Source organism: Sciurus carolinensis, chromosome 17 (assembly GCF_902686445.1).
Source record: "Sciurus carolinensis chromosome 17, mSciCar1.2, whole genome shotgun sequence".
NCBI lineage: Eukaryota > Metazoa > Chordata > Mammalia > Rodentia > Sciuridae > Sciurus > Sciurus carolinensis.
In genome coordinates, this window is record NC_062229.1 from 24,105,500 (window position 1) to 24,131,818 (window position 26,319).

At 52.5% G+C, this 26,319-nt stretch overlaps 3 protein-coding genes across 12 annotated transcripts in view; 1 reads left to right on the top strand and 2 right to left on the bottom strand.

Annotated features, from left to right (window-relative positions):
• The window catches only part of Setd2 (SET domain containing 2, histone lysine methyltransferase), a 119,131-nt gene extending 113,405 nt beyond the window's left edge, over window positions 1-5,726 (top strand). The window contains 3 exon segments of the mRNA XM_047532334.1: window positions 1,970-2,050; window positions 4,455-4,556; window positions 4,913-5,726. Coding sequence (XP_047388290.1) covers window positions 1,970-2,050; window positions 4,455-4,556; window positions 4,913-5,074 — 345 coding nt within the window. The 3' untranslated portion in view covers window positions 5,075-5,726.
• A 2,935-nt stretch (window positions 5,727-8,661) lies between these two features.
• Window positions 8,662-12,046, bottom strand: LOC124969432 (death domain-containing membrane protein NRADD-like). Its single transcript, XM_047532378.1, has 3 exons — window positions 11,588-12,046; window positions 9,320-9,447; window positions 8,662-9,235 (listed from the first exon to the last, which is right to left on the bottom strand). The coding sequence occupies exons 1-3, from the start codon at window positions 11,662-11,664 to the stop codon at window positions 9,129-9,131; spliced, it is 312 nt and encodes a 103-aa protein (XP_047388334.1). The 5' UTR covers window positions 11,665-12,046; the 3' UTR covers window positions 8,662-9,128.
• A 182-nt stretch (window positions 12,047-12,228) lies between these two features.
• The window catches only part of Nbeal2 (neurobeachin like 2), a 30,997-nt gene continuing 16,906 nt past the window's right edge, over window positions 12,229-26,319 (bottom strand). For 6 of the 10 annotated variants that reach the window (XM_047532328.1, XM_047532330.1, XM_047532326.1 and 3 more), the window contains 38 exons: window positions 26,050-26,132; window positions 25,462-25,554; window positions 25,082-25,256; window positions 24,823-24,956; window positions 24,322-24,481; window positions 23,897-23,999; window positions 23,651-23,804; window positions 23,398-23,556; window positions 23,095-23,254; window positions 22,866-22,951; window positions 22,200-22,715; window positions 21,511-21,689; window positions 21,259-21,418; window positions 20,753-20,890; window positions 20,298-20,657; window positions 20,063-20,212; window positions 19,812-19,969; window positions 19,550-19,674; window positions 19,332-19,467; window positions 18,672-18,832; window positions 18,269-18,585; window positions 18,077-18,172; window positions 17,590-17,714; window positions 17,360-17,500; window positions 17,089-17,219; window positions 16,864-16,973; window positions 16,649-16,766; window positions 16,454-16,551; window positions 16,269-16,385; window positions 14,695-14,784; window positions 14,500-14,609; window positions 14,187-14,359; window positions 13,974-14,068; window positions 13,648-13,752; window positions 13,405-13,563; window positions 13,176-13,324; window positions 12,737-12,872; window positions 12,229-12,653 (listed from right to left, as the gene is read on the bottom strand). In XM_047532328.1, coding sequence (XP_047388284.1) covers window positions 12,552-12,653; window positions 12,737-12,872; window positions 13,176-13,324; window positions 13,405-13,563; window positions 13,648-13,752; window positions 13,974-14,068; window positions 14,187-14,359; window positions 14,500-14,609; window positions 14,695-14,784; window positions 16,269-16,385; window positions 16,454-16,551; window positions 16,649-16,766; window positions 16,864-16,973; window positions 17,089-17,219; window positions 17,360-17,500; window positions 17,590-17,714; window positions 18,077-18,172; window positions 18,269-18,585; window positions 18,672-18,832; window positions 19,332-19,467; window positions 19,550-19,674; window positions 19,812-19,969; window positions 20,063-20,212; window positions 20,298-20,657; window positions 20,753-20,890; window positions 21,259-21,418; window positions 21,511-21,689; window positions 22,200-22,715; window positions 22,866-22,951; window positions 23,095-23,254; window positions 23,398-23,556; window positions 23,651-23,804; window positions 23,897-23,999; window positions 24,322-24,481; window positions 24,823-24,956; window positions 25,082-25,256; window positions 25,462-25,554; window positions 26,050-26,132 — 5,762 coding nt within the window. In that variant the 3' untranslated portion in view covers window positions 12,229-12,551. Of the gene's footprint in view, window positions 12,654-12,736; window positions 12,873-13,175; window positions 13,325-13,404; window positions 13,564-13,647; window positions 13,753-13,973; window positions 14,069-14,186; window positions 14,360-14,499; window positions 14,610-14,694; window positions 14,785-16,268; window positions 16,386-16,452; window positions 16,552-16,637; window positions 16,767-16,855; window positions 16,974-17,088; window positions 17,220-17,359; window positions 17,501-17,589; window positions 17,715-18,076; window positions 18,173-18,268; window positions 18,586-18,671; window positions 18,833-19,331; window positions 19,468-19,549; window positions 19,675-19,811; window positions 19,970-20,062; window positions 20,213-20,297; window positions 20,658-20,752; window positions 20,891-21,258; window positions 21,419-21,510; window positions 21,690-22,199; window positions 22,716-22,865; window positions 22,952-23,094; window positions 23,255-23,397; window positions 23,557-23,650; window positions 23,805-23,896; window positions 24,000-24,321; window positions 24,482-24,822; window positions 24,957-25,081; window positions 25,257-25,461; window positions 25,555-26,049; window positions 26,133-26,319 lie in introns of those variants that run through there. The other 4 variants (XR_007105963.1, XR_007105964.1, XM_047532333.1 and 1 more) reach the window with 4 other exon arrangements.

A 26,319-nucleotide genomic window follows, 5' to 3' on the forward strand; every position in this document is an offset into this window, starting at 1 on the left:
ATGTAAGTTTAGGCTTCCTTCATTTGAACTTTTCCTTTCTTAGTCCTAATTGTTTAGCATTAAAGGAACAAGAGAGCTTCTAGACAGGGCTCAGTGGATTGTGTTCTATAACTGTGTTTTTAAAGCCCACCCAACCTCACCAAGTCAGGAATTAAATTAGAAATCTAGTAACTCTGTATTGGATTTATCCAGCTTTCTGAAGACAAATCCTATTCAGAGGAAAGCAGGATATTCCTGTGTAGACAGTGCCCTCCCTGAGCCTCTGGCCTCTTCCATAGGACAAGGAACTCTGAGCTGGTTGTCTTACCTGAAAGCACTTCCTGACTTCTTGATGTTGCTACTCACTTCTGAGATCTACAGTAGAATAGCCAGGGGAATTTTGAAGTTTCCTTGTCTTTCTCAAATAATTCTTTGTTTGGATGGAGGGGTAACCTGGAATTGAACTCGGTGGTGCTTAACCAACTGAACCACATTGCCAACCGTCTATGTTTTTTGGGACAGGCTCTCACTAAGTTGCATAGGGCCTCACTAAGTTACAAAGACTGGCCTTGAACTTGAGATTCTCCTATCTCAGCCTCCTGAGCCACTGGAATTACAGGCTATGAGCCACCATGCTGGGCTTCAAATAATTCTTGATCCCTTGCTACCTGAGATCTTATTGTAGAACACACCTACACTATCTACGATTGGGGGGAAAAAATTAAAAATCTCAAACGTTTGAAAATAGAGTTGCCAGTGAGGGCTTTTTGTTTTGTTTCCAAAAAACAGAAATAGTATCTGTATGTTCTTCGTATACCTTCCGTCAAACCCAAACATCCCCACTATCCTATCACCATAGAAAATAAGTAGAAAAATGGGAAATATGTAAAACTTGTATAGCAAATCAGAGAAAGCTGATTTCTAGCAGCCCAAAGCCAAGGAAGTGCCACTCTGGAAACCAGTCCAGAGCAGAGGGCGTTGAGCAACGTCTTCATACTGTTTGTGGAAATGAAAGGAATTGGATTGGGGGATGGGTGGGGATGTATAAAAGTTTCTTTGCCCTGGGTCCGTAGCAAAAAGCTTGAAGTATCTGTAATATCAGCTGCAGCTTCTGGATCCTTCTGAAGTAATTTGTATTCAAAGGCAAATGAATGTTCATAATTATTCTTTTCCATGGAAAAACACATTTACTGGGAAGAGGCTTGATGGCTAATGGGAAAATTGTGAGGAGATAACTGTGTGGCAGGTGGTCTGAATGCCAGAGCTGCTAGCCCATCACTACCCCTTGGCAGTACCTGGTTAGGGGGAACTTGGCAGACTGTCCTCTAGTAGTGCTGCAAGGGAGTGTTCCTGGGTTTATCATCATCATGTCATCTTGGCTCAAAATATATTCTGTCATAGCATCTACTATTCATTGACTTGAATGACCCTCATCTTCCCTTACCACACCCCCACCCAATATCATGATGATGCCTTAGTCTTTCTAGTCTTGAACTAAAGGTACCAATCTCCAAGGATCCTCTCCTGTGTGCTAAGATTGTCTTCTGTAGTCCAGCCAACTTTGCCTTTGGAGGAAGGTGATGATTACCAAGGATTTTCAATACAGAGTATTTGCCTTTGTCTAGGAACTCTAGAATACCAGATCCAAGAGAGGTTAAGCGCCTTTAGTCTGGGCCTCACTTGACAGTGTGGGGAGCATGTTCTGCAAAGAGAGTGACTCTGAAACAACCAGAAATATAAGTACATCAAAGAGTACTTTGACTTTGGGTGGAGGATTGGAACTTATAAGAAGGCTAGAGCCAGATGACAAAATTTGAAACATAGGAGTCAAGTTGACTCCAGGCCATTCCCCTAAGATTGGACTTCTAAAATGAATCCTAATTCAAAGAGTCAGGTAACCTGAATGGGGGAAGAGAAAAGAGGATTCTGGGACCACAAAACCCAGAAACTGACTTCTCATGCACTGTTGTTTTTTCTCTTCTATTTCTAGACATCAAAAAAGCCCAAAACAGCAGAAGCAGACACCTCTAGTGAACTGGCTAAGAAAAGCAAAGAAGTGTTCAGAAAAGAGGTAAGGTTTAGTAGATGTGGGAACTAAACTCTGCAGGCTTAACCTCAGTCCTTCCTTTTCTGTCCTGAGTATGTACAACTTCTCTCTTGCCCCAACATAGGCTTATTAGCTTGTGTGTCCTGCTGAAGTGGTGTTTTTCTCCTTAAGAACTCTTCAGTAATCCCTTATTGGCCTGATAGGAGCCTCTCTGCAGACCACATTATGTGTTTCACTTGGGCAAAGGAAAACTCTATAGTGTTAGGCTGACCTGTCTGGGTACTCCCTTCTGTTATTCGATTGTGTAGGTTCGTTGATATAGCCCTTTACAACTTTTTATCCCTACAACAAGAACTCTTAAGGCCTAGAGCAGGCAAGTTCCTTTTTTTTTTTAAATTTTTTATGACCTTTATTCATTTATTTTATGTGGTGCTGAGGATTGAACCCAGTGCTTCACACATGCCATGCAAGTGTTCTACCACTGAGCCACAACCCCAGCCCCTGGAATAGGCAAGTTCTTGATGGAAGATTTGAACTCAGGTCTTCTGGCTCAAATTCCAGTGTTCTTTCTTTGATCTCTCATTTGGTGGCTACCTAGTCCTTGAGGGATTGGGAGAAAGCAGCTCCTCTTTATGCTATTGGCAGTGTGTGTTCCGAGCCATCAGGACACTAAACTTGCCTACCTCTAATCTTCCCAATTCTAAACTCCAGTCTTCAATCATGGAAGGGGCCATGGTATGTTGGAGGAAAAGACCTATAAATAAGTAACAGCAGCTCTGTGAAGAGTGTGCCATGACAGAGCTAGAGACCACTGTTCATGATGTTGGAAATGAGGCTGGATGGTATTATGCTGACTCTTCATAGGACCTATGTGTCTGTGGAAACCATTGACGATATTTAAGTAATGGGTATTGAAGTCCTTGACTGTATTTGAGGAATGGACTGAAGTATGGAGGCCAGGCAACCACAGCAGTAAACAAAACTGAATAAAGGCTTATGTAGTTGAGTGTGGTTGCACACGTGTAATCCCAGCTTCTTGGGAGGTTAAGGCAGAAGGATCACAAGTTTGAGGCCAGCCTCAGCAACTTAACTTGTCTCAAAATTTTAAAAAAGGGCTGAGGATGTTACTTAATGGTAGAGTGCCCCTGGTTTAGTTCCAGTGCTGCAAAAATAAAAAGGCTTATCCAGTCAGGCATAGTGGTGTACACTTGTAATCCCAGCTACTCAGGAGGCTGAGGCAGGAGGATCACCTAAGCCCAGGAGTTCAAAGCCAGCCTGGGCAACGTGGTGAATGTCTCTCTGTCTCTCTCCCTCTTTCCCTCTCCCCTGCCACACCTCTCCCACCCCCATACCTCCATCCTCTCTGTCTCTTTTCTGTCTCTCTCCTCCTTCCCCCTCCCCCCACCTTTAAGGTTTACCCAGAGATAGAATTTAGTTTCCCACTGTCCCTGGTGTTTCAGCTCAGTCAATCAGCAGCTCTTTATTTAGTGCCTACCTTGTGGTCCAACCCTGTTCTTTGATCACCGTAGACCTTGTTCAGGAAGCTTCCTGATGAAGTAGCTATCGCTGACCTCTTTGTTGCATTTGTCCCTGTGAACTTACACCATAGGTACTTCTCAAGGTCCTTTGCCTGGGGTCTTCTTTGAGAGCCACTGGGTAGGACAGACCCTATAGAGATGACCCAGGTAGGACACTGGAAGTGATGGAATGAAAAGGGTCCTGCCAGCTGTCTTCCTGCAACGTCATACTGTGTTACTACCGGCTTCACATAGGCCGTATGATTCAGATGAAATCTAACACATAAAAACTTTTAAGTAACCTTTAAGGACAAAATGCCTGCAGTTCCTGGGGTCACAGAACCAGCAAGTAGCTCTGAAATGGCTGCTGTGCTCTGTCCTACCTGTGTCTCTTTATGCTGAGGACATAGTTTGTTGGCTGAAACCTAGGGTTACTGCAAGAACCCCGCTTCTGGGTCCCTCCAGCTGCTGCTCTTAGTGAACCTTGCTCAGTTTATCCAAGGGAGCTCTTTCCCTCTCAGGGCCGAGCCAAGATCATTTTCTCTCACATCTTACTGGCCTACTCACATTCCATTGTCCAGATCAGCCAACCTGAGGGAAGAGGAAAGAATTGAGTGACTGTCTTCTTTCTCCCCACCTTCATCTCTCTCTTCTTCCTTCTAATTGAACCCAGAGGTGCTTTACTTACCACTGAGCTATATCCCTAGTCCTTTATATTTTTGAGACAGGCTCTTACTAAATTGCAGAATCTGGCCTCAAACTTGCATTCTTCCCGTCTCAGCCTCCTGAATTGCTAAGATTACAGGAATATACCACTGCACAGGATTCTTGTTACCTTTTTAATTTCCTCAGCACAATTCCCTGTCCTTTCTATACTGTTGAACAGTGTGCTCGCTTTTCTCTGCCTACAGATGTCTCAGTTCATTGTTCAGTGCCTGAACCCTTATCGGAAACCTGATTGCAAAGTGGGCAGAATTACCACAACTGAGGATTTCAAACACCTAGCTCGCAAGGTACTCCCCCTGCTTCTGGTCTGTTGGTGCTCTTGGCAAACTGTGTGCCTTCTAAGATGCTCCCCTTTATCACAGAAAGCAAAGCATGGTTTTACTTGCTAGATGCCAGGGACACAGAAATGGAGGGAAGGTTTGGGAAGGGGAGCACTATATTTAAAATCAGTAGTTCTCTAAGAAACTTGTGGAACTGAGCTTCTCCTCTCTCGTGACCCTAGCACAGCCTGCCCCAACCTACCCTATTGTTCAACTCCTGATCTCAGTGAGAAGGGCCTGGAAACAGCAGGCTGGGTTACCCACCCCCTCAACTCATTCCCACTCTGATGGTGGCTTGGTCTCTCTTCCTGTGCCCTGGACAGCTGACTCATGGAGTTATGAATAAGGAGCTGAAGTACTGTAAGAACCCTGAGGACCTGGAGTGCAATGAGAATGTGAAACACAAAACCAAGGAGTACATTAAGAAGTACATGCAGAAGTTTGGGGCCGTTTACAAACCCAAAGAAGATACTGAATTAGAATGACTTATGGGGCCAGGGTGGGAGGATGGGTGATCAGGTAGGGCAGACTCTGGGGAGTGGAAATCCTGTGGGCCTCTTTGCCCCACCCCACTGCAGAGCTGTGCTACTAATGACACATCACCTTGAGGAATTCAAACTGCAACTGTCAACTGAAAGCTACAAAAATGAGCTCCATCTACAAGTGACCCCTAGTCGAGAGCTGTTGGGGTGTAATTAGAGGCTGTCAGAGGCAACGGCCTAGGGAAGACCCTGGCCAGACTTGACCCCATTCTCAAACCTGGGTCTCCTCCTTGGCGGTGCTGTCAGCGCACAGACCCATGCGCATCCCCACCCAAGACCCTTCACCCTGACTATCTGTATTATATTTTAATGTATATGTGAATATATTGAAAATAATTTGTTCTTTCCTGGTTTTTGTTTGGTTTTTGTTTTGCTTTTAGCCTTTATGTGCTAGGATCACAGGAAGACTTTGTAAGGACGGTTTTAAGTTCTCCTGCAAGGTTTAATTTGTTATCATGTAAATATTCCAGAGCAGGCTGCCTTGTGGTTTTGGCTAGCCTTGTGCTATGTTGATAAGATTGATTTACTGCTTAAAATCACTTTACTTTATCCAATTTTTACTGAACTTTTTATGTAAAAAATAAAATCAATTAAAGAACTTGGCATGTGTGTTCCCTAAAGGTTAATTGAGCATGTTTGTGTGTAGTGCTGTCACTGGAGGGGGGTGTGGATATAGCAGCCATTGGCGTGTGAAGTCCAAGATTAATCTTTGCTACCAGGTTTTATTACAGGCCTTGTTTTGCATAAGTCCCACTGCAACTGTAGCAGACATTTGCCTGGTGACTGACACTTGTAGGCTTTGGACCTTCTGGCTGCATCTGGGTTGGGTCAACTTGCATAGGCATTGCGGAGTAGAGGAAGGGACTTAAAGCCTCACTGATGCTGGGCTTCTTTCCTTTGGGGATCAGTCAAGAGAAAGGTAAATGTGCCTTTCTCCTGGTTAGAGAAAGGAATTGGACCTCTTCCCTCTGAAGACTTGACTTCCTCCAGTCTGCTGGAATGCTCATTTGATCTTTGGGTTCCCTGACTGCCCTCTGACATTGGGCTTAGACAGCAGAGGAGTACTGGAAAGGAGTACAGTGTGCAGGTTGTGGGGAGAGTAAACATCCCTTAGAGGATGCAGGGCTTAGTAGCAGCCCTTCTCCCTTGATGACCAGTTGTCTGGGCAGTGAGGAGGGTCTAGAGCTTGTAGCCAGATTGGGGCCCATTTCTGTAAAGAGGCTGTTCCTCACCATGTTTGTTCTGCTCACTGCAGCAGTACCCTTGGGGAAGAGACAAGACCAGGCTGTGGCCTTTCATATTGTAAATAAAACCAACAGAAATTAAAGTACTCACTGCCTGCTAGGTGCTGTACTGAGAACTTTGGAACTCACAGGTGCTCATTCAATCCTTACAACCTGAGGCACAGGAATTGGTACTGTTGGTGAGGAAACTAAGGCTCAGGAAGAATCAATAACTTTTTAAAAATTCTATTATTAAAGGAATTACTAAATAAGGACAGAAAATCCTTAATACAGTCTTCCCTTAGTATCTGTGGAGGGTTGGTTCCAGGACCCCCTGGGTACCAAAGTCTGTGGATGCTCAAGGACCCTAAATAAAATGGCATAGTATTTATATATAACACACATACATCTTTCTAATGACTTTAAATCATCTCTAGATTAAATCATCTCATGTACATTCAAAGTTTTCCCATGATACCGCATCCTTCAGAATTGTTTACAGCACATGATTATATAAAATAGATGGACTGTAATCTACTTAGTCCTCTTTTAACATTTTCTAGTTGTGTCTAGTTGTGTCTTACAAAGAATGTATCAGGGAACTGGGGTTGTAGCTCAGAGATACAGCACTTGCCTAGCATGTGTGAAGCACTGGGTTCAATCCTCAGTACCACATAAAAATTAATAAAATACAGGTATTGTGTCTGTCTACAACTAAAAATATATATTAAAAAGTATTCAAGTACAAATACTTTCAACACATGAAAAGGGAATCTTTTTTGGGTTGGGTCACAGTACAAGGGTGCACCCATAGGCACTGCCCCTCAAAACCAAGTCAAACGCATGGTTTTGATCTGAGGCTCTCCAGGTTTCAGTTTTTCCAAAGAAATTTAGGCAGCCTTCCATTAAAAGGTGGTGACCATGGAGCTGTTGATGAGATCTCTTTGAAAAGGAATTTAAAATTTTCCCTCTTACCCACACTCCTAGCTCAAATCCCCTAGGTTGGGATAAGGCATGCCAGTTAATCTAGAACTTTTCATAAGACTCAGGTTTTTGTTTTTTCTATTGGGGATTGAAACCAGGGATGCTTCACCACTGAACTACATCCCCAGCCTTTTAAAATTTTATTTACTTTATCAACAGGCTTTTGCTAAATTGCTGAGGCTATTGTGCCCTGCCTCAATGCAGAATTTTACAGTTATTGCTGACCCAAAATCCTCAAGAGTCCTGTGGCTGCCTTCATGCTAAAATAGGGTGTGATGTCTCAGAGACACACTGGTCTGATCTTATCTGCTTTTGTCAGTTAGTGCTTTGACATCACTTCAGGATAAAGGTGACTGTAAAACTTCCTGCCCTTCCTTTATTATAAGGGAAAGACTTAAAGGGTGTTATGTAGCCCTGGTCAGCTTTCAGAGGAAAAGCAGTAGCACTTAGTTTGGTATTCACAAAGCAGCCGATTCTAGACATAGCAGTTCAGTGAGAAGACAAGATCTTAGGCCTCACTGGACCACATTTGGATCCTAGATCTCAGTGGGTTTGGATTGATCTGAAGCCTTCTGATTTTGATGCATGCCGGGATGTTAGCCATTGTCCCTTCCTAGGTAAGACCTATCTTCTAAAGCCTCCCCATCTCCCACCCAGGATGTACAATAACCAACCTACCTACTCCTCCATTTAGAGTGGCCACGTGCATGTGGGCAGGCCTAGCCTGAATTGCCCCTCAGGTGGTCGGAGCCTACCTACCCACTTGTGTAGAAGCCACATGAGCTGCTGTGGAAGCCTATTTGGAATTCCCTCTTCTGAGTGGAGTTTGGGTCTTATGAGAGCCCTGTCTAACTTTTTCTCGTCTAGAGGTGACCTGAGATCCTTGAAAAGTAGATCTCTAGGACCAGCCTGATCCTTGTGACTCTTGCTTCCCATCTAGTCAAGGAGGCCTTCACCCTCCCCTTGCTGGTGGTTACAGCATAAGTCAGGACTCAGGGTCCTTCAGTGCCACCCTGGGGCTCTTATGGTTTTGGGGGACCTACTAGACATGCCTTCAGCTAAGGAAGCTCAGAATTGGCAAGATAAAATAGGTCCTCAACATGATACATCCAGTGAAGCCAGATGCAGGATGTGGATTCCAGCCCATACATCTTCTATGGGAGTGCACGGTTTACCATCCCAATAGCTGTGTAGAGCAGCAAGGTCCTCTTACATCCTAGAGGCTGCCCTGGCCCTTTACTGGGCCTCTGCCTCATAGCTACTCAGCTGTCTCACAGGCCCAAGGAACCAGACAAAGCCAGCTCAAAAGTCCAAAGTTGTGTTTAATCAAGGATACAAAAGTAGGGGGGTGGGTGGAGCCAAGGCTACAAAAAGGGAGGCAGAGTGGGGAATGGGTGTGCAGGACCACTTTCTCACTGCCTACTCCCCTACATCCCGGTCCCTGTCTTGTAAGGTAGCGTGAAGGGAAGTGAGTGGCTGCTCTGGCCCCCCAGAAAAGAGCAGATGGATGCCAGCAACATTAGGTAGCCCATGAAGAGGAAGATGTGAGGTGGTAGGGAGCACCAGAGCACGTGGGGAATCACCACTGAGCAGCCCTCAGCTGAAGGACCCAGGACCTGGACCACATCTTCACGGCACATGGCAGCCAGGACATCCTCTAGTACTCAGGGTGCTCAGCTGTCTGCTTGGACAGCCCAGTCCCTCAGCAAAGTATATAGGCTGGCACCTGGCCCTGGGCCATGATCTCCACAGCCTCAGCCTGATAGCTCAGGCGGCCTGCCCAGGCCCTGTCAGCCTTTGTTGGGTTTGCCCGGCACCACCAGGAGCTGCTCCACTTCTTCCTGCTGCTGCTGAGGGAGATGGAGGTAAAGTTGGCAGCCAAGGTCAGGATGTGGTTCTGTCATAGGAAACACTAGGGTCATGTGGGCCAGTGGTGGAACAGCATTAGACAGGCCTAAAGGACTGTGAGGAAAGGGCTCACCCCAATTGGTGGCACAGGGCTCCAGACCACTGGGAGAGTCCAGGAAGACACTGCTATTGCCATGCCTCTGGTCCCCGTCAAGGCCTACCAGCTTTGTGGTTCGAGCTTTGGACAGCTGTAAGCACCAGCTGTGAGGAGTAGGGAGTGATTACCAAACTATTCCCTCCTACACCAAGGCAGAAGGGGATGCCACAGTGCAGTATCCAGACCTCCTACCAAGATCACATAGGCAAGGATCTTGCCTATGTGGACTGAGGACCACGGCAGCCAGGAGGGCCTAGACAGGGATGATGCTGCCTGATGCCCCTGGAGGCTCGGGGGAATGGGGAGGAGGTATTAAGGGCCAAGGCTCCCCCAGTTCCTACCCATAGTCCTTCCCTGTCCTGCCCCCTCAGGGTCTTACCTGAAAGGAAAAATAGGGTCAGTGGCAAAGAACCAAGGCTAGGGTTCCTGGGCAGTCTCACCTAGGTCTCTTCAAAGAGGTCTGAAAACAATAATCCTTAAAATATAGAACCCAGGGCCAGGATCTTAGCTCAGTGGTAGGGTGCTTGCCTAGCATGTGTGAGGCACTGGGTTTAATTCTCAGCACCACATATAAATGAATAAATAAAGGTTCATTGACAACTAAAAAATTATTACAAAAAAAATAGAACCTAAATTCACAGTGATGGGCCCTTTTTTCACCCTCATCTACAGCCTCTCTCTGCCACCTGGGACACTGCTCTCCCTCCCCAGCTTCCACACTCCTTGCTGTTCTGTCTGGCAGAAATCTACTCTGGAATCCTTTCTTTGATCTCCTGTTTGGCTCTAATTGTTCCACCTCTGTCTCACTACCATGGCACTAAACTGTGTCCTGTCTGCCTTACCCAGTCTGGACTGTAAGAGCACATGGATTCATATGTTGGTCCTCACAGGGGCCTCTGCCCAGCAGGTCTTAAAGATTATTAAAAAATAAAGCGGAACTGGAAGGGAAGTAAATATTGGTGTTCTCTTCTGCCTGGAGGCCAGTGGTCCCCCCATCCCAGTACAGATAGGAGACAAGGAACAGTGTGCTGTGTGACCTACCCAGCTACAGTACCACCCAGCCTGCCCAGTGCCTAACCTCAGGGTCAAGGGATGCTTACCTACATTGGCCATGCCTTTGCTATGGCTGGAGTTGTGAAGCATGGCTCTCTTCAGTGGGTAATGCTCCCTGGGCCTGTGTTTCTTGGGGTTGGAGTGTTGTGGGCAGCACCCAGGCCAGGGCTCTGGAAGGCTGTTTTTCTGAGTCCAAAAGGGCTCATATGTGTGAGGGCATATGGGAAAATCCTTAGGTTTGATGTCAGAAGTGATAGCCTGTCTCCCTCTCCTGGATCACTCCATCCTAATTCACTAGAGGATTGGACCAGTTTTTTCCTATGTCAGATGGAATAGAGGTGATAGAGCTGGCCCTAGGGGGACAAAGAGTAAAGGTCAGGATGCAACCCAGGATAGAAAATACAGGTGAGAAACCACCCTGTCACAGAGACCTTGGCAAACACTTTGAGTCCAGGGATAGTAAGGGAACATAAAGGAGACATAATAGGGCCGAGGATGTAGCTCAGTGGTGGAGCACTTGCTTAGCATGCACAAGGCCCTGGTTTCAATCCCCAGCACCATGGGGGAGGGGGCCTGTCACATGCCCTCTGACCCCATCTCAGCCAGTACAAGACCAAAGAGACCGGCCAGTGGGAGACTCACACCCAGATGTCTCAGCATGGGCCCAGGAACCAAACACCCTAAGTTTCAAAGGCAGAAGAACTTCCTGTGGTGATTGCTCCTATTCTGTCCTTAAGGGTCACTCTCCAGCCCTTTCCTGGCCAGGAGCTGGATGGGAGAATATTTTGGTGAGCTCAGCAGGAGCATAGGGTACGTGGGCCCAGAGTTCCCTTACGGCCCTTTCTCATCAGGGAAGTCAGAGAAGGCCTGAAACCTGCACAGAGTCACTCAGTCTCAGGAACCATCTGGACCCTAAAAGGCTGAATCTGCTGGGGTCTACTTCCTGAGGTCTAGGGAACAAAGGCCTCAGGTTGTCTGGAAGGGCAATGGGGGAAGAGATCTTGTGCAGAGAAAGTATGAAAAGACATAGGGGAAGGTCCTCCAAGTTCTCAATATCCATTGTTGCATAATGGGAGGGTCTGCCAGGCCCTACGTGAGTGACAAGGCTAAGTCGGCAATCCATTGCTGTGGCCAAGTAGGTCTGGGATCCAGTCCTTCCTTCATGTGGGTATATAAGGTTGTGTCACTTACCACTTGGGGGTCCCTTTCAGGATCCTGTTTGGTGGTTGGGCCTGTGAACAGTGCAGAGCAGCAGAAGGGCCTGGCATCCTCCCAGCCACCTTGGGCCTCCAGATTGGAACCTCTCTCCCCCGTCCCCACCAGGTGCTCACAAACAATGCAGCAAACCCACATACCCACACTACCTGTTCTACCACACGCACACACCCGCGCAGGCCCACCTGGGTGGGGGGCAGCAATCCTGGCTCCCTACTCCCAGCAAGACACGGCCCCACCCTCCTGACCTGTGTGCCACTGCCACCCCTCCACAGTGCCAAATTCACGCACCTGGGCAACACTGGGCCTCTGGGGCTGTGGGAAGACAGCGGAGAGTACCCAGAGAGGCCAGGTTCTGGTGGCCTGGGCAGCAGAGGCAATCATGGGTAGGCCAGCTGGAGGGTGCAGGAAAACGCTGGAGCTGGCGAATGGCATGCAAAGGCGGCCCCAAGATGAGGGTACCAGGGACCCAATGGACAAGAGCAGACCGGCTGGGGAAACTGAGACCAGGTCAGCAGAGGTCAGAGGAAGGAAAGAGAGCTAGGCCGGCCGAGAGACAGCTGTCCTGGGACCTGGGCCTGGCACACGGGGCACACGCACACTCAAGAGTCGAAAGCTACAAAACTAGGCCAAGTTTATTGCTGAGAAGGGACCAGCAGGGCCGCCTTTGGGGATTAAGGCCACGGGCGGTCCTGTGCTCTCCGGGGAAAGGGGAAGGGGCTTGGGAGCCGCAGCACCCGCCCCAGACTGTGCAAAAGTGCTGCAGGGCCAAAGGCCGCGCCAGCGCGCACTGTCCCTCAGCCTGCGAGGGAGGGCGAGGGCGGGGCCTCCCGGAGCCGACACTGCCAGTCCCTGAGCTGGCGGAGCCCTGCCGCTCCCCTGGGTTTCGATTCCTAGGCGGGGCCACGGCGGCGGGGGCGCAGTCCTGGACAGCAGGGTCTCAGCGTGCCTCGCCAGGGTTGTACTCCGTTTCCCCGGAAGACACCTGGGAAATGCGACGAGAGGACCGCCACAGCTTCCGTGCAAACTGGCTGCTGCGCACCTGATGCACGTAGAGGTAGGGTGGGTGAGGCGGGGCGGCCGTTCCTTGCCCATTCGAGACCCCCGCCCCAATCCTATCCTCACCTCGGAGGGCTGCCCTGCTCCCACCACGATCAACTTGCCATCCTCTAGGCCCACCAGCACGTGGCTGCGCTCTTTGGTGACGGCAACACTGCGAATGGGCACCTTCATGGGCAGGGGAGGTGCTGCAGGGAGCAGTCTGGGGAAACGGAGAGCATATACAGAATTCACAACTGCAAGGGGGCTTTGCAGCCAGTTGGTGGTGCCTCATCCCATATGTCCTCTCCGTCCTCATTTTAAGGATAGCTAAACTGAAACCTTCATCCATAAAGGGAACTCCCACAACTGTGGCTGAGGGAGGCCCAGAGAATGAGAGAACAGGTAGCAGACCTAGAAGAATGTGCACATAGATTTGTACAACGTGTGGGTCCACAGGGGGCACCCCCTATAACCATCTGACCATGGAGGTGGGGGCCATGAATTTGCACATGGTGGGGCTCACTTGTTCAGGTGGAGGATGTGCAGGGCACATTGGGCAGTGCCCAGCAAAACAAAGTCCTCTGTCACAGCCAGGGCTGTAGGCTGCTCTGCCAGGGGCAGTGAAGCTCGCAATCTTCCATTCACTGAGTACAAGTGCAATGAATAGGTGACCTAGAGGAAGCAGGGACTGTCAGCAACTAACCACCATCTCAGCTGCCCCACTATCTTTGCTGGGCTCCCCTTCCTCATACCTGGGCACCAGGACGTTCCCATGCTGAGCTCTGTACCACAATCTGGCCTTCAGACCCCAGTGCCAGGTGGGACACGGGTCCAGGCAATGTGGCACCTGGAGGTCGTAGTGCTGCCACAAACTGGCCCCGGCGTACAGTATGTATGATCACAGTTCCATCCTGTGGAAAGGCAGCTTAGGGTGCTGGGCCTAGGTTTCTAGGCTCTAGGAGATGTGCTTCCCTGGAGCACATGTACACACATACCTCAGATCCAGACACAGCCATGTCAAGTTCCGTGCTAATGGCCACACAGCTCACTGCAGCCTCATGCCCGTATAGGACCTGCACAGGCTTTGGTGAAAGGCCACCCTGTGGGGAGTCAGGGGTGGCTTAGGACTGGCCCCTGGGTGAGAAGGCTGAGGCTCAGGAAAGTGAAGGCCTCATCCAAGGCCAGCTGGAGGATCCTGGAACCCAGGCTTGCTCAGGTAGTGGAAGAAGGGAATGGAAGGAAGTTCACTAGAGCCTCCCTAAAGAGCAGATGGCTGCAGGTCTGGACCATGGGGGCCCCAAACGGCTGCCCACAGGCCTACCTGCTGCAGGAGCCGCCACACCATGCACGTGGTATCCCGGGAGCCTGAGATGAGGTAGATGCCACAGGTGTCCAGTGCAAGGCAGGTCACTATATCTGCATGGGAATGGGAGGACACAGGAAAAACAGAGTAGTTGCACTGTCCCTGACCAGCCTCAGAACCCCATCCCACACTTCATTGTCTCATCCTCCTCAGCTCCTAGGTAACTCATACCAAGATGGCGGCTGAGCTGGTTCAGCAGCTTGCCACGGGGTAATGCAGTCACTCTCAGGCTGCCATCCCAGTAGCCACCGCTGAAGAGCAGTTTTCCATCAGGAGCCACTGCCAGTGCTTGTCCATTCACTCCACTGCCTGGCACCCACGGGCCGCTCAGCAGTCTCTGTGTCCTAACCCAATGAAGAGGTGGGTAGGTGGACTTGGGCCAGACTGTCCCTTTGCAGCTGGTCTATATCCTACTTGGGTGGGGAGATGACTCGGGGTACAGGGCATCTACAGTCCACCCCAACCCACAGGCCCTCTGTCCTACTTGGGATTGCCCATAGTGGGGTCTTTGCTGAAGCTGAAGTAGTTGTTTATGTTTCGGTCATAAGGCAACCAGTTGTGGGTGCCCAACAGCCCACTGGCACTCACAGTCACCTGCAGGCAGGAGAGGGAAGACGTGATTTTGGGGCAAAGTCAGAAAGCGGGTAGAGCTGAGGTGGGGCCCTGTCAATACACTTACCAACAGGTCTGGGGAGCCCTGGGTGATGAAGGAGTGGGGCTGCCGGTGGGGGACCAGAGCTAGCACCAGGGGAATGCCATCACTGATAACCTGCAGGGAAAAGTGCAGGACCAGAGAAAATAAAAAAGGAAAAAGAAGCCAGGTGTAGTGGTGCACACTTGTAATCCCAGTAACAGGAGGACTGTAAATTCAAGGTCAGCCTCAGCAACTCAGCATGATCCTCAGCAACTTAGCAAGCCCTGACTCAAAATAAAAAGTAAAAAGTATACAAACAGTAATGATTGATGGAGAGGATATGGAGAAAAACACTTTCACACTGATCATGGGATTGTAAATTAGTACAACCACTATGGAAATCAATATGGAAGTTCCTTAAAAGACTATGAATGGAAACACGATATGATCCAGTTATACCATTCTTTGGTATTTATCCTAAAGATTTCAACTCATCGTACTACAGCAATACGTGCACATACCCATGTTTATGGCAGCACAATTCACAGTAGACAAATTATGGAACCAGGCTAGGTGTCCATCAACAGATGAATGGATAAAGAAAATGTGGTATGTATACACAATGAAGTTTTATGCAGCCAAAAAGAAAACTGAAATTATGTTATTTGCAGGAAAACTATAGAACTTGAGACCATTATGTTAAGTGAAATAAGCCAAATTCAGAAGGTCAAGGGTCGTATGCTTTCTCTCACATGTGCAAACTATAGAGAGGAAAATGGAAAAGCAAGATTGTGGGATATTGGGGGAGCTTATGAAAAACAAAGGGCGATCAGTAGAATAGAGGAAAGGGACTGGGGGTGGGAGGAGAGAATGGATGGGGGAAGTGCTGGGGAGGGATATTGGCCAAATTATATTGTTATATTGTGTGCATATACTAATATGTAACAACAAACCCCACCATTATACGTAACTATAATGCATCAATACAAAGGGCCAGGGATATAGCTCAGTGTAAAGTGCCAATACTAGTACAAAAAAAAAAAAAAAAGAAAGAAAGGAGAAAGGAAAAAGAGGGTTGGTGATGCTAAGTGCCATTTGACTAAGCCATCTGCTCCCTTGTCCACAGCCACCAGGGATCACAGATCAGGTGTCATAAATGCAGAGATCCCTCCAACAAATGGGTAGGAGCGCAGGCCGGCAGGCAGGAAGCCATCTCAGAACATGAGAGAGAAGTGGGGATGGTGCAGATGTTTCCAAAGCATTGAGTTTGGTCTCTACCTTGGTCTTCCCACCCCATTGCTCCATGTCCCCCTAGGCCAATGATGGGAAGAGAAGGGTGCCTGTGTCAGGCTTGGAAGCAACACTGGAGGATGCTGTCCAAGGCCATATATCCTTCCGTACTGACTTCCCTGAGGCCTTCAGATAATTCACCCTGTCCTGGCCTCATGAAGAAGGAGCGCTTGCCTAACCCCAGGTCCTGTCCATATTCAGTTCATTTTCTACGGTGCCTTTCAATCAGTAACCTTGATTCAAGATTCCTTTCTGCCCCAAGAGGTTAGTAAGGACTGGAGTTAAACCCATCTTGCACAATGGGAATTTGGGGCTTGCCCGCCTCTCACCTCTGCAAAGAAGGCCTTGAGTTGGTCCAGGTGCTGGAAGATGCTAGGCGAGTTAGTGTCCAGGCGTGCGAGGCGATGAGCTGCTTCCTCAGCTGAGAGCCGTGCTGGGTGTGGTTCCTGCGGACAAGTGGCTGGTCAGCACCATAGCCTGGGATCCTTGACCATGTCCCCCAGTCTGGTCTCACCTTTAGCAGCTGACAGGGAGTCTGTCCAAAGTTGCTGATAATGCCCTCCAGAGCCTTCCGTTCCCGCTCGTCTGCCACATGGTCCAGGTCTACGGCCCCTAGGACGGAGATGGCGCAGTCAGGCCTACCTCTGTGCCCTCCTCATTCCCCCCTCACTGTAGCCCAGCCCCAGCTGGTGTGTAACCTGCTGCCCACCCTCATAGGTGCAGTAATAGAAGACATTGAGGGCCTCCTCGGCAGCTGGTCCCCGCTGCTTGTAGCCAAAGATGAGGTCGATCCACTCATGCAGGTGGGCAGACACATACTCTGACTCCTGGAGGCAGGGACGGACAGTCAGTCCAGGGATGGCTGACACCCCACCATGCCCTCAACCTGGGCTGCCACCAGCCTGTGCGTGGTCACCTCCTCACCAGAGCCCGGCGGTGTTGCTGGATGAAATCTTCAGGAGAGCTGGCCCACGGGGGCAGCACCACATCACCCACCTTCTCGTTCGTCAGCTGGAGGCAGCCCAGGTCAAAGCCTGGCAGGAGAACAGGTCGGTGGTATCCCCATGCACCCTCATCATCCCTGGTCACCCCGGTCTGTGTTTTCAATCCCCAGAACCTCACTCCCAGGGCCAGGGCCTTGTGTACTACCATTCTGGTTTTCCAGGAAGTCAGGGAAGTAGAAGAACTCTGGGATGAGCTCCTTCACATCGGCAGGGCTCTCCAGGCGTGCCTGCCAGGCTGCTGCCACGGAGTGGAACTGCCGGTCAGAGCAGTCAAAGCTGGCAGAGGGGCATGGGCCAAGGTGAGGTGACAGGGAGGGAGGAGTAGCCCGAGAGAAGAAGGGAGCCAGAGGCGGGCCCAGGGTGCCAGGAGGACCTGCCTCCTCCCTTGGTCTGCCTCCCCACCAGCCCTGGCGCACCGGCCACTCTGCAGCTGGACGTGCAAGGAGGTGAAGGGTTCCACTCGGATGAGGTAGTGCATCACGCCTGCTGCATTGGAGTAGTGAGTGCCATAGTGGAACTTGTCAATTGTGCCGGCAGGGTCCTCAAAGCTCTCATATCTGGGGTCAGAGGTTGAGGGTGTTCATCAGAAGCCCTCCCCTCCCCCCCGTTCCCACCCCGCTGAGCCCTGCCCTGCCCACATGCTCACTTCTCCCTCACGAGCTGGGCATGCTTGGGGTTCACCACACCGATGGGTTTGGACAGGTCCCGGAAGACGGCCGGGTTGCTGAGGTCCAGGGTTGGGGACACATAGTCCTGTAAGACCCAGGGGAACTGGCCGCCCACCCGGGAAAGGAGCTGCATGAGGGCCCTGATGGCTCGCCTGCCCATCCTGCCCTGCCATCACCTCTCAGGAAGATGAGCACAGCAGGCTGGGGCTCCACTTGGACTACAGGGGAGTAGGAGACTGTCTTGCCCAGACTGTCTATGACAGACACTCCTTTCAGGGAGCACAGGGGCCAAGCGGAATGGCGAGAGAGCTCGAGGGTGTGAGGAGCAGCAGCAAACAGAGGCCAGGTCTTGGTCAGAGGCAAACCTACTCAGGACCAAGCTCAGGGCTCGGCCCACTGGCAGGTGCCTATACTTGGGCCTGCTGGATCTGAGGGCTAGAGTGGAGAGCAGAGTAGGGCCCTCACCACAGGGTACTGAGACAGGTCGTTGTAGGTGCGCCCGGCAATGGTGTTGAGTTGCATCAAGTATTCAAAGTTGGATATCTCACGCTGTACCCATTTCTAGGGAGCAGGGGCAGGCAAGAGGTGAGCTGCAGGGCTCTCAGGGTCCCGACCTCACATCGTCCCCCCTCTGCACGGCCCGCTCCGAGCTCGCACCTGGGTAAGGCCTGAGGCACGCAGCATCTCCTGGGGGGAGCGGCTGCTTAGGTAGCCTTGGGTGGGTGGCCGCAGACGCAGGAGCCATGAGTACACCTGGTTCCGAACCTGGGTATGGGGTGGGATGGGGCAGGGCTGGGGCCTGGGAGCCTGGCAAGGTGATGAGGCTGAGGTCCCAGCCACCTTGCACGGGAAGTTGAGGAAGTAGTTGGACTGATCGATGAAGAAGAGTTCAAGCGCAGAACGGCGCAAGTTGAAGCGCCGCAGATGGACCTCACGCAGCTGGGCCAGAGGGCGCCGGAAATCGTGGCCAATGCCTGCGGGACCAACAGCAGGCGTAGGCACAGGAGTCTGGCCTCAGTCATTCCCCGTTACCCCTGAAGCCTGCTCCATCAGGACGCACCCTCCTCAGTTTCCACACGCTCAGTACTGCCATCATAGAAGTACACATGTTGTGTGGTGACCTCCAGCAATCCTGGGACCACAGCCACAACGGTGACCAGCTGACACTCGGCCGACAGCACCAGTTTCTCTCGCTGCTCATCCAGTTCTGTTGCTTCCATCCTGGGGGCCAGCACCCACCTCAGTTGGAGGCTGTGGCTCCCCCTTCCCAACAGGCCCAAGGGTCACACCCTCCAAGTGGCAGAAACACGAGGAACATACATTTGTGCCTCCCAGAGGGAGACCCATTGCACACCTCACCCCCCATACACACACCTGGGCTTCTAAATATCTTGCCAGGACAGGACGTCGATCCCCATTCCCTGCATCCCCCACCACTGCCCCAACCCCTTCATGGGGCCCTGTCCCACTCTCATTCATGTTTCTCAGCCCCTGCTCTGGGGTGCCTTGCTATTAAAAATCAGCTATCAACCCTGTTAGGTGACTCTCCCAAGCTCCTGTCCTGATTTTGGACAGTCCTTCAGGGGACTGAAGCTGGACAGCGGAAGAGGACATGGACTCTGTCCTGTAGCAGGCATGTACGCCCCGGAGCAGAAGTCTTGCTCACCACCCGGTCACATCTCCAGGGACCCTGGGCCAGCCCGCAGCCCCACCCACTCACAGGGTCTCCAGCACAGCCAGCTCGTCCTCTCCTAGTTGGTCTTCCTGCAACTCTTCCGTTGGAGTGCCGACTTTGGCCTCTTTGGTTACTGCCAGAGGCAGTGAGGCCTCCTCCGTGGGTGTCAGGGGGGCCTCACCTGCAAGAGGCCAAGCGTACTCAGCCAGAGCAAGGCAGGATGGGAAATGGATGAGTGGCCCCAGTGCAGCGTACTCTCTCACCCAGATTGTCACGCAGGGCACTGGCTTCCAGGTGAGGGTCGAAGTGATGGTTGGGCACCAGCTTCAGACGCATGCGGGAGTACGTCTCAGCACTGGACAGCTTCCAATGAGAGGGCGGGGGATTCCTGCAGATGTGCCCCATGGTGGTCACAGGTGAGCAGATGGCTGCAGACCCCCCAAATTTCTCAGGCCTCACACCGAAGGCTCCAGGATGCTCCTTCCCTGCCAAGCCCTGCCCCTCTACCCTGAGCCCAGCGCCCACCTGAGTGCCCAGGCCCCACAGGGGCTGGAGAGCTGGCGCCACAAAGCCCCCCAGTGCAGCAGGGCTGTAGAGTGCTGCGCTGCCTGTTGCTTCAGCGTCGCCACATAGCGCAGCCCCTCGAGGCGCGCCCGCCGCTGTGCAGGCTCCAGCACCAGCTCCTGTGGGTGGGAACAGCTCAGTCCCACCAGCTGCTGTCTCACCTGCCCCCGTTTTCCCACCCTGCCCTGTCAGTTGTCCCGGGGGCAGCACACCTGGAAGGCCCTTCGACTCTGGGTGCGTTCCCGCTGGCGCCGCTGCCCACTGCTCATGAGTGTGTCATAGCAGGCATTCCAGAAGCCCGACATAAGGTCATGGCTCTTGGCATATGTGTCCATTTCAAACTTCGACATGGTGGGCTGCACCTGCAGGATCGGCACGAACAGGAAACCAGTGTTCAACCTGTGCCCCAGATCCCACTCCTGTCCCTGAGTCCCCACCTCCAGGCACCTGCTTGTCGATGAAGTGGCGCCATTCAGGAGTGGTACAAAAAGCCTGAAAGTCCTCGAAGAAGGTGGGGCTGCCGTTGGTTGGGGGCAGGGAGGGCAGCCCCCACTGTAGCCCCAATGGCTCATAGGCACGGTCCAGCAGTGTGCGCACCAGTGGCACCAGCCATGAGCAGCGCTCAGAGGCTGCGGTGGCTGCAGATGTGGGCTGTGGATGCTCAGTGGCTGTCTCGGAAGAAGAGGTGCTCAGTGCCCGGCCAAGTGCAGCCTCCAGCTTGGAGAGCACATAGCAGGCCTCCTCGCGGCGGGCCGGCACTGCAGTCTGCAGGAGGGTGTGCAGCCTCACGTAGGCCTGAGCATGCAGCTGTAGGCACAAGAGTGCTGAGGTTGGCACCCTGCCACTCTCAGTGCTCTCCACCCTGTCACCTGCCTTTCCTGCATTGCCCATCCCATGCCCACCTGTGGATCCTCCAACAGGATGTAGCCAAGCACGAGACGAAGGCCAATCTGTGCCATCTCACGGAGATCAGCTGCACTGTTGGCCAGGTGTGGCCAGGCTCCCAGGCGATCGAGCAGGCTACACACACCTTCGAAGAGCTGCCACACATGTTTTTTTGGTATTAAGGATTGAACCCAAGGGAGTTGTACCACTAAGCTATATCCCTGGCCCTTTATATTTTTTGATACTGTCGAGGCTGGCTTCAAACTTTCAACCCTCCTGTCTCAGCCTCCCAAGTTACTGGGATTACAGGCATGTGCCACCACACCTGGCCACACAAAACATATTCCAGACAAGTGTCGCCATATAAGACCAGCAATCCACGGGGAAAGTGCAGGTAAAGTTCCTGCACCAGACAAGATCAAACTCAAAAGACACCCGTGCCAATGCACCAGGGATGCCCTCGTGTAGTATCCACCTCCCAGACCAGAAGCCTGCAGGCTGGCACTCCTTTGGGTGGTCATACCTTCTCACTCCATAACTCCTGGTTACCATGGCCCTCAGCACATAGGAAGTCCTGCAGCAGGCGCAGCAGCCAAAGTGCCTGCTGGGTAAGGCTGGCCAGGAACCCTGGGGGAGCCTCCTTAATGTCGGTCAGAGCTGACTCCAGCATCATCTCCAGGAGGCTGGGATAGGCAAGGAACTTGGGTATTTACCTGACTGCCTCCCTTGGCCCAGGTTCCAGGAGACCCCCTCCCGGCCCACATTGCCCTCTTACCTGCGCTTGATGCAGTCTGGTGGGCGCACAAGTGTGGCCGAGGCCCCCAGCTGAGTGAGCACTGAGAAGACCTGGCCACGCTCCCTCCAGGCAGCCTCGTCGCTGCCCTCCACGCCCCGCCATGTCACTGAGAACAGTACGTTGGTGAGCAGATTACACAGCTCCTCCTCGGGGGCTTGCTGTGGGCCAGAGAGGAAGACTCAGGCTGACTCCCCACCCACTAGTGGGAACGGCAGGAGGCAGAGCACTGAGCGAGCAGCTAGCCTGGCACCAAAGGCCTGGAGGATGGTGCAGGGGCCCCAGCTACTGCCTGAATTCTGGGCAGGAAGTCAGGGTGTTACTGGACATTCATACTCTTTGAGGTCTGTCTTAGAATTCTCTGAAAGAACTCCATCGGATGAGCAGAGGCATCTCCAAATCCAAAAGCACAGGACAGCACCCTTGGGGCTGTGTTGCACTTGGGCCCTAGAAGGTGTCCATCCTACTGGCTCTCCTGAGGGTCCCTCCAAAGCCTGGTTGGTATCCCCCACTCTGGCTTGCCCTGATCCAGGACACCTTGGGACATAGCTGCAAAGGAGAGATACTAGGGGCAGTTTGGGGCATCACACCAGGGCTGTGCCTTTGGAGAAGCTTCACTACCAGCCCTGTCTCTGGGGTGCCCTGTGGCAGCAGAGGTGGGCCCACCTCACCTGAGGGTTGCTGGTGTTAGAGGTGTCGTCTCCACTGATGGTGGGCTCTGGGAGGCTGCCATCCTCCAGCACATTGGAGAGACTGGAGCTATGGCGGCCAGGGGCAGTGGGGAAGGGTCGTGGCCCATCCAGCGGGGAAGGTGTGCCAGGCTGGCTGGCTGGAGTGATTGTCCCGCTGCTGCTGCCACCACCGGCAGTGTTGCCTGAGCCCACACTGGCCCGTTCCAGGCCCAGGTCGAAGGGTGTGCAGAATGGGGAAAGAGCATGGTAAAAGGCATCAGAGTCAGGGCAAGGGACCTCCGAGGGCAGGAAGACATCCCCAGGCTCGGCAGGAGACTCAGTGGGCGGCAGGGGCAGGGTTGGCTCTGGGGAGGTAGTTAGCTCTGGGGGAAAGGGTGGGGGGCCACCAGCTGTGGCAGCCTCCAGGACATACAGCCGGGTCAGGACATCCTGCCACCCGGCCTGTCGGGCCAGCAGTCGCACTACATCTGGCTGTCCGTAGATGAGGTGGAAGAGCTGCGGGGCCAGGACACAGAAAGTGAGGTCATTTGACCACTTGCACCTTGGCCCTCATTCACGGGCCTTTTTAGTGAGGCCTCCAGAAACCCCTCATCACAGAGGGTAAAAGCCACCCCCTGCCACCAAAAGCTTTTATCTCTCACTCACCTGGCGACAGATGTCCAGGCGGACACTGAGGTCAGCCTGAAGGGACAGCTGCACCACAGCCAACAGATCTGAGAGGTTCAGGCTATCTGGAGGGATGGTCAGAGGGGGCCTGTAGGACCTGGTTCCCCACCCCTGGTCCCTGTGCTGGCTCTCCCTCTTCCCACCAAGTCCTATTTTCCTGATACACATCACCCCCTCTACCTCCCCTGTCCCTCGGCCCCAATCATACCTGCCCCCAGTAACAGCTTGTAAAGGCCTTGGCAGAGCTGGGGGCAGATGGTCCCCTCGGGCAGACAGGCAACGAGGCCTTGCAGGCCACTCTCTGGCAGTCGCAGCCGCTGGCGGCTCTTCTCAGGTAACCGCTCATTCTGTTGCAGTCTGCGCAGGATCTGTATGGGGGCCGTTGAGGGTTGTCATGGCAGGAAAGGACTTCCCGTAGCAGAGGAAGTCACTGTGCAGGTATGTGGCAGCTTCATCCAGTGGCACAGGCCTCCCAGGACCCCAGCCAGGACTGGGGGTGGGGTGGGTGTACCTTGCAAACTCGGTCAGGCAGCAGGGGCAGTGACCTTGGTCGCACCAGCAGCGCCAGCAGCACCTCGAGGTTCCCTGGCTCCAACAGGAAGACAGCCAAGGACTCCTGTGCTGGGGAGCCCTGAAGCAGGGCCAGCAGCAGATCCAGTGCGCCTACCACCTGGGGGTACAAAGTCTCACTCTAGCCTGGGCCTCTCACGTGGTCCACACGCCTCCCTCACCCAAAGTCTCAGCCTCACCAACCTTCAGCCTACCTGGCCATCATCACCCATGGCTGCCAAAAAGCTCAGTAGGACCTGCACATCGTCAGCAGAGAAGCTCCGTACCAGGAACTCGCGCGCCAGGCCCAGAAGGGAGGTCTGCACTGTGCGCAGGTCGTCAGCTGCGAGGGGGCGCTCCCTTTGCAGGCTGGCCAGTCCAGGAGATCAGAGAATGAGCAGGTGAGCTGGGGTAGCATACTGTCCTGTCCCCTACTGTCCACCTGGTCCCAATAGCCTCACCTGTAGTGGGTGCGCAGAGCATCAAGGATGAACTGGACCCCGTATTTCTTCCGCAACTTCTGTCTGTGCTCACGGATGATGCTGGACATGTATTGGATGTGGCCTGCATGGGCATCAAGAGAGAGCTGTTTCAGATTCTCCAGGACAGAGCCATGCCTCTTCCAGAACTCAGGTCCCCTCAGATAACCCAGAGCAGGGTTATAAGCTCTTTCTTTTATTGGTTCTTTTTAGTTATACATGACGGTAGAATCCATTTTGATATAATTATATAAGCACGGAATATATCTTATTCTAGTTAGGACCCCATTCTTGTGGATGTACGTGATGGTGGGATTCACCGTGATGTTTTCATATATGTAAGGCTTATAACTTCTTGTCCCCCACCTGCCCTGCAACTGGCCACTCACCCAAGTTCCCACACCTACCAAGGCGCACAGCAAAATCACTGAGGGTCCAGAGGTGAAAGTTGAAGAGCAAATGCTGATAGAGCAGGTAGAGGAGGGGCCCACAGTTCTCAGATGCCACCTGCTCCATCAGCAGCTGGGCAGACATGAGTACGTTCATGTCCATGGCCCAGCTGGGGACCTGGGATGGGAGAAGAATTTGGTCTAAGTTATCAGGCTCTGCCTGCTGTCCCAGCCACTCAGGTTCCACCCTTCCCAGCACAGGCATGAAGGACATAAACATGACCATCCCTGCTCAGAACGTTCCAGTGACTCCCTGCTGGAGTGCAGCCCCCTGCCTGCTGTGCACTGTCCAGCCCCAGCCTGGGCTGCCCTTTCCCCAGATCCTCTCAGCCTAACCTCACCCAGCCTTCTGGGCTCTGCTCGAATGCCACTCTTGCAGGAAGTTCTGCCTTTGGTTCCCCACTCAGCAATTTTGTTCAGACAGGCAGACCCCCACCCCTCCTGCCCCACCAGGCCCACCTTGCGCAGGAGGGCCCCGATGATGGCAGGCCCCTGGCACTGCACCAGGCTCTCCTGGTTCACAGTGTGGGCCTGCAAGAAGTTCCTCAGCATCAGCAGAAAGGCTGCCACTGCGTTCCTCTCCATCCGCCCCTCTGCCAGCCACCAGGGAGGGAACAGATACGGGTCAAGGGCCTGCCAGTGGCCATGAGCCCTCACGCACTCCAACCCTTCCTTGTGCCAAATTGTCTCCTGCAAGCTAGGCCCCGAGGATGCTTACCTGAAGACTTGCCCAGAGGGAGAAGCAGGCCCTGAGTGTTGTGGCCAGAGGTCAGTTCAGGCCCCAAAAGGTCATAAGTCTCGGCTGGACCTGCCTCAGCCTCTTGGGGCTGCAGAGCCACTCGCTCCAGCAGGGGCAGCAACACCCCCATGCCCCCGACACAGTTCACCACATCCTGAGGGAAGGGGTGGCAGTGAGAGGGTGGCTCCCAGTGTCCTGCCCTGCTCCACCCGACCATCCAGTCTGGGACTCTGGACCCCAGCCAGCTCTCGGGTCAGTTTCCCCCATCCTGTCTAGGCGCAGGGCTGCTCCCCAGCCCACCATGTCACACTGAGCCCCACTCGTGCTTGTTGCACACACTGCCACACATGCACATGCACCTTCACGTCCCATGTCTCCACCCGGTGTCCTGTCAGACGGCCATCCAGCCCATGGCTAGGCGACAGGTCCAGGCAGATGTTGTTCTTACAGGCCTGGGGACAGCAGATGAGGAAGGTAGCAAGCGTTATATTACTCAGCCATAAAGAATAATAAAATTATGGCATTTGCAGGCAAATGGATGAAACTGGAGAATATCATGCTAAAGTGAGATAAGCCAATCTCAAAAATCCAAAGGACGAATGATCTCCCTGATCAGTGGATGATGACACATAGTGGGAGGGAGGTGGGGAGGTAAGAATGGAGGAAGGAGGAACTGTATAGAGGAAAAGAGGGGTGGGAGGGGTAGGGGGGAAGGAAAAAATAACAGAATGAATCAAATGCCATTATCCTATGTAAAAGTATGACTACACAAATGGTCAGCCTTTACTTCATGTACAAACAGAGAAAGAGTATGTATCCCATTTGTGTACAAAAAAAATAAAATTAAAAAAAAAAAAAGGTGGCAAGCGTTAGGTGGAGGACAGGGTGACAGACAGAGGGAAGGAGCCAGGGGGAGGTAGGACTGTTGAGCCAAACACCCCAAATACCTGAGGTGAGTAATGGAGGAGCAACTTGGCACCCAGCTCGTGCAGATCACCCTCAGGTTTGAAGGGGGCTGGCTCATTGGGCCCTGAGGAGAAAGGGGAAGTCTTCAGACCTCACTGGGCCTCTGGTCAAACCATATCTAGAGACTGCCTCTTCCCTGCCTGACCAGAGAGAGACCCTAGGGACACCTTCTGCCCCCTAGCCCACTGGTCTCTGGACTTGGACTTGGGACAATGGGGCAGGTGCTAGGACCAGACAGAAGGGGCTACATA

Bases quoted from the DNA above. Each gene is read 5' to 3' on its own strand.
- LOC124969432 (XM_047532378.1), bottom strand. From the start codon at position 11,664: ATGCCAGGCCCTTCTGCTGCTCTGCACTGTTCACAGGCCCAACCACCA. The intron at 9,448-11,587 runs GTAAGTGACACA...TACTCCTCACAG, and splicing joins CTGAAAGGGACCCCCAAGTG to CTGGTGCTTACAGCTGTCCA. The intron at 9,236-9,319 runs GTGAGCCCTTTC...TTCCTATGACAG, and splicing joins GCCCTGTGCCACCAATTGGG to AACCACATCCTGACCTTGGC.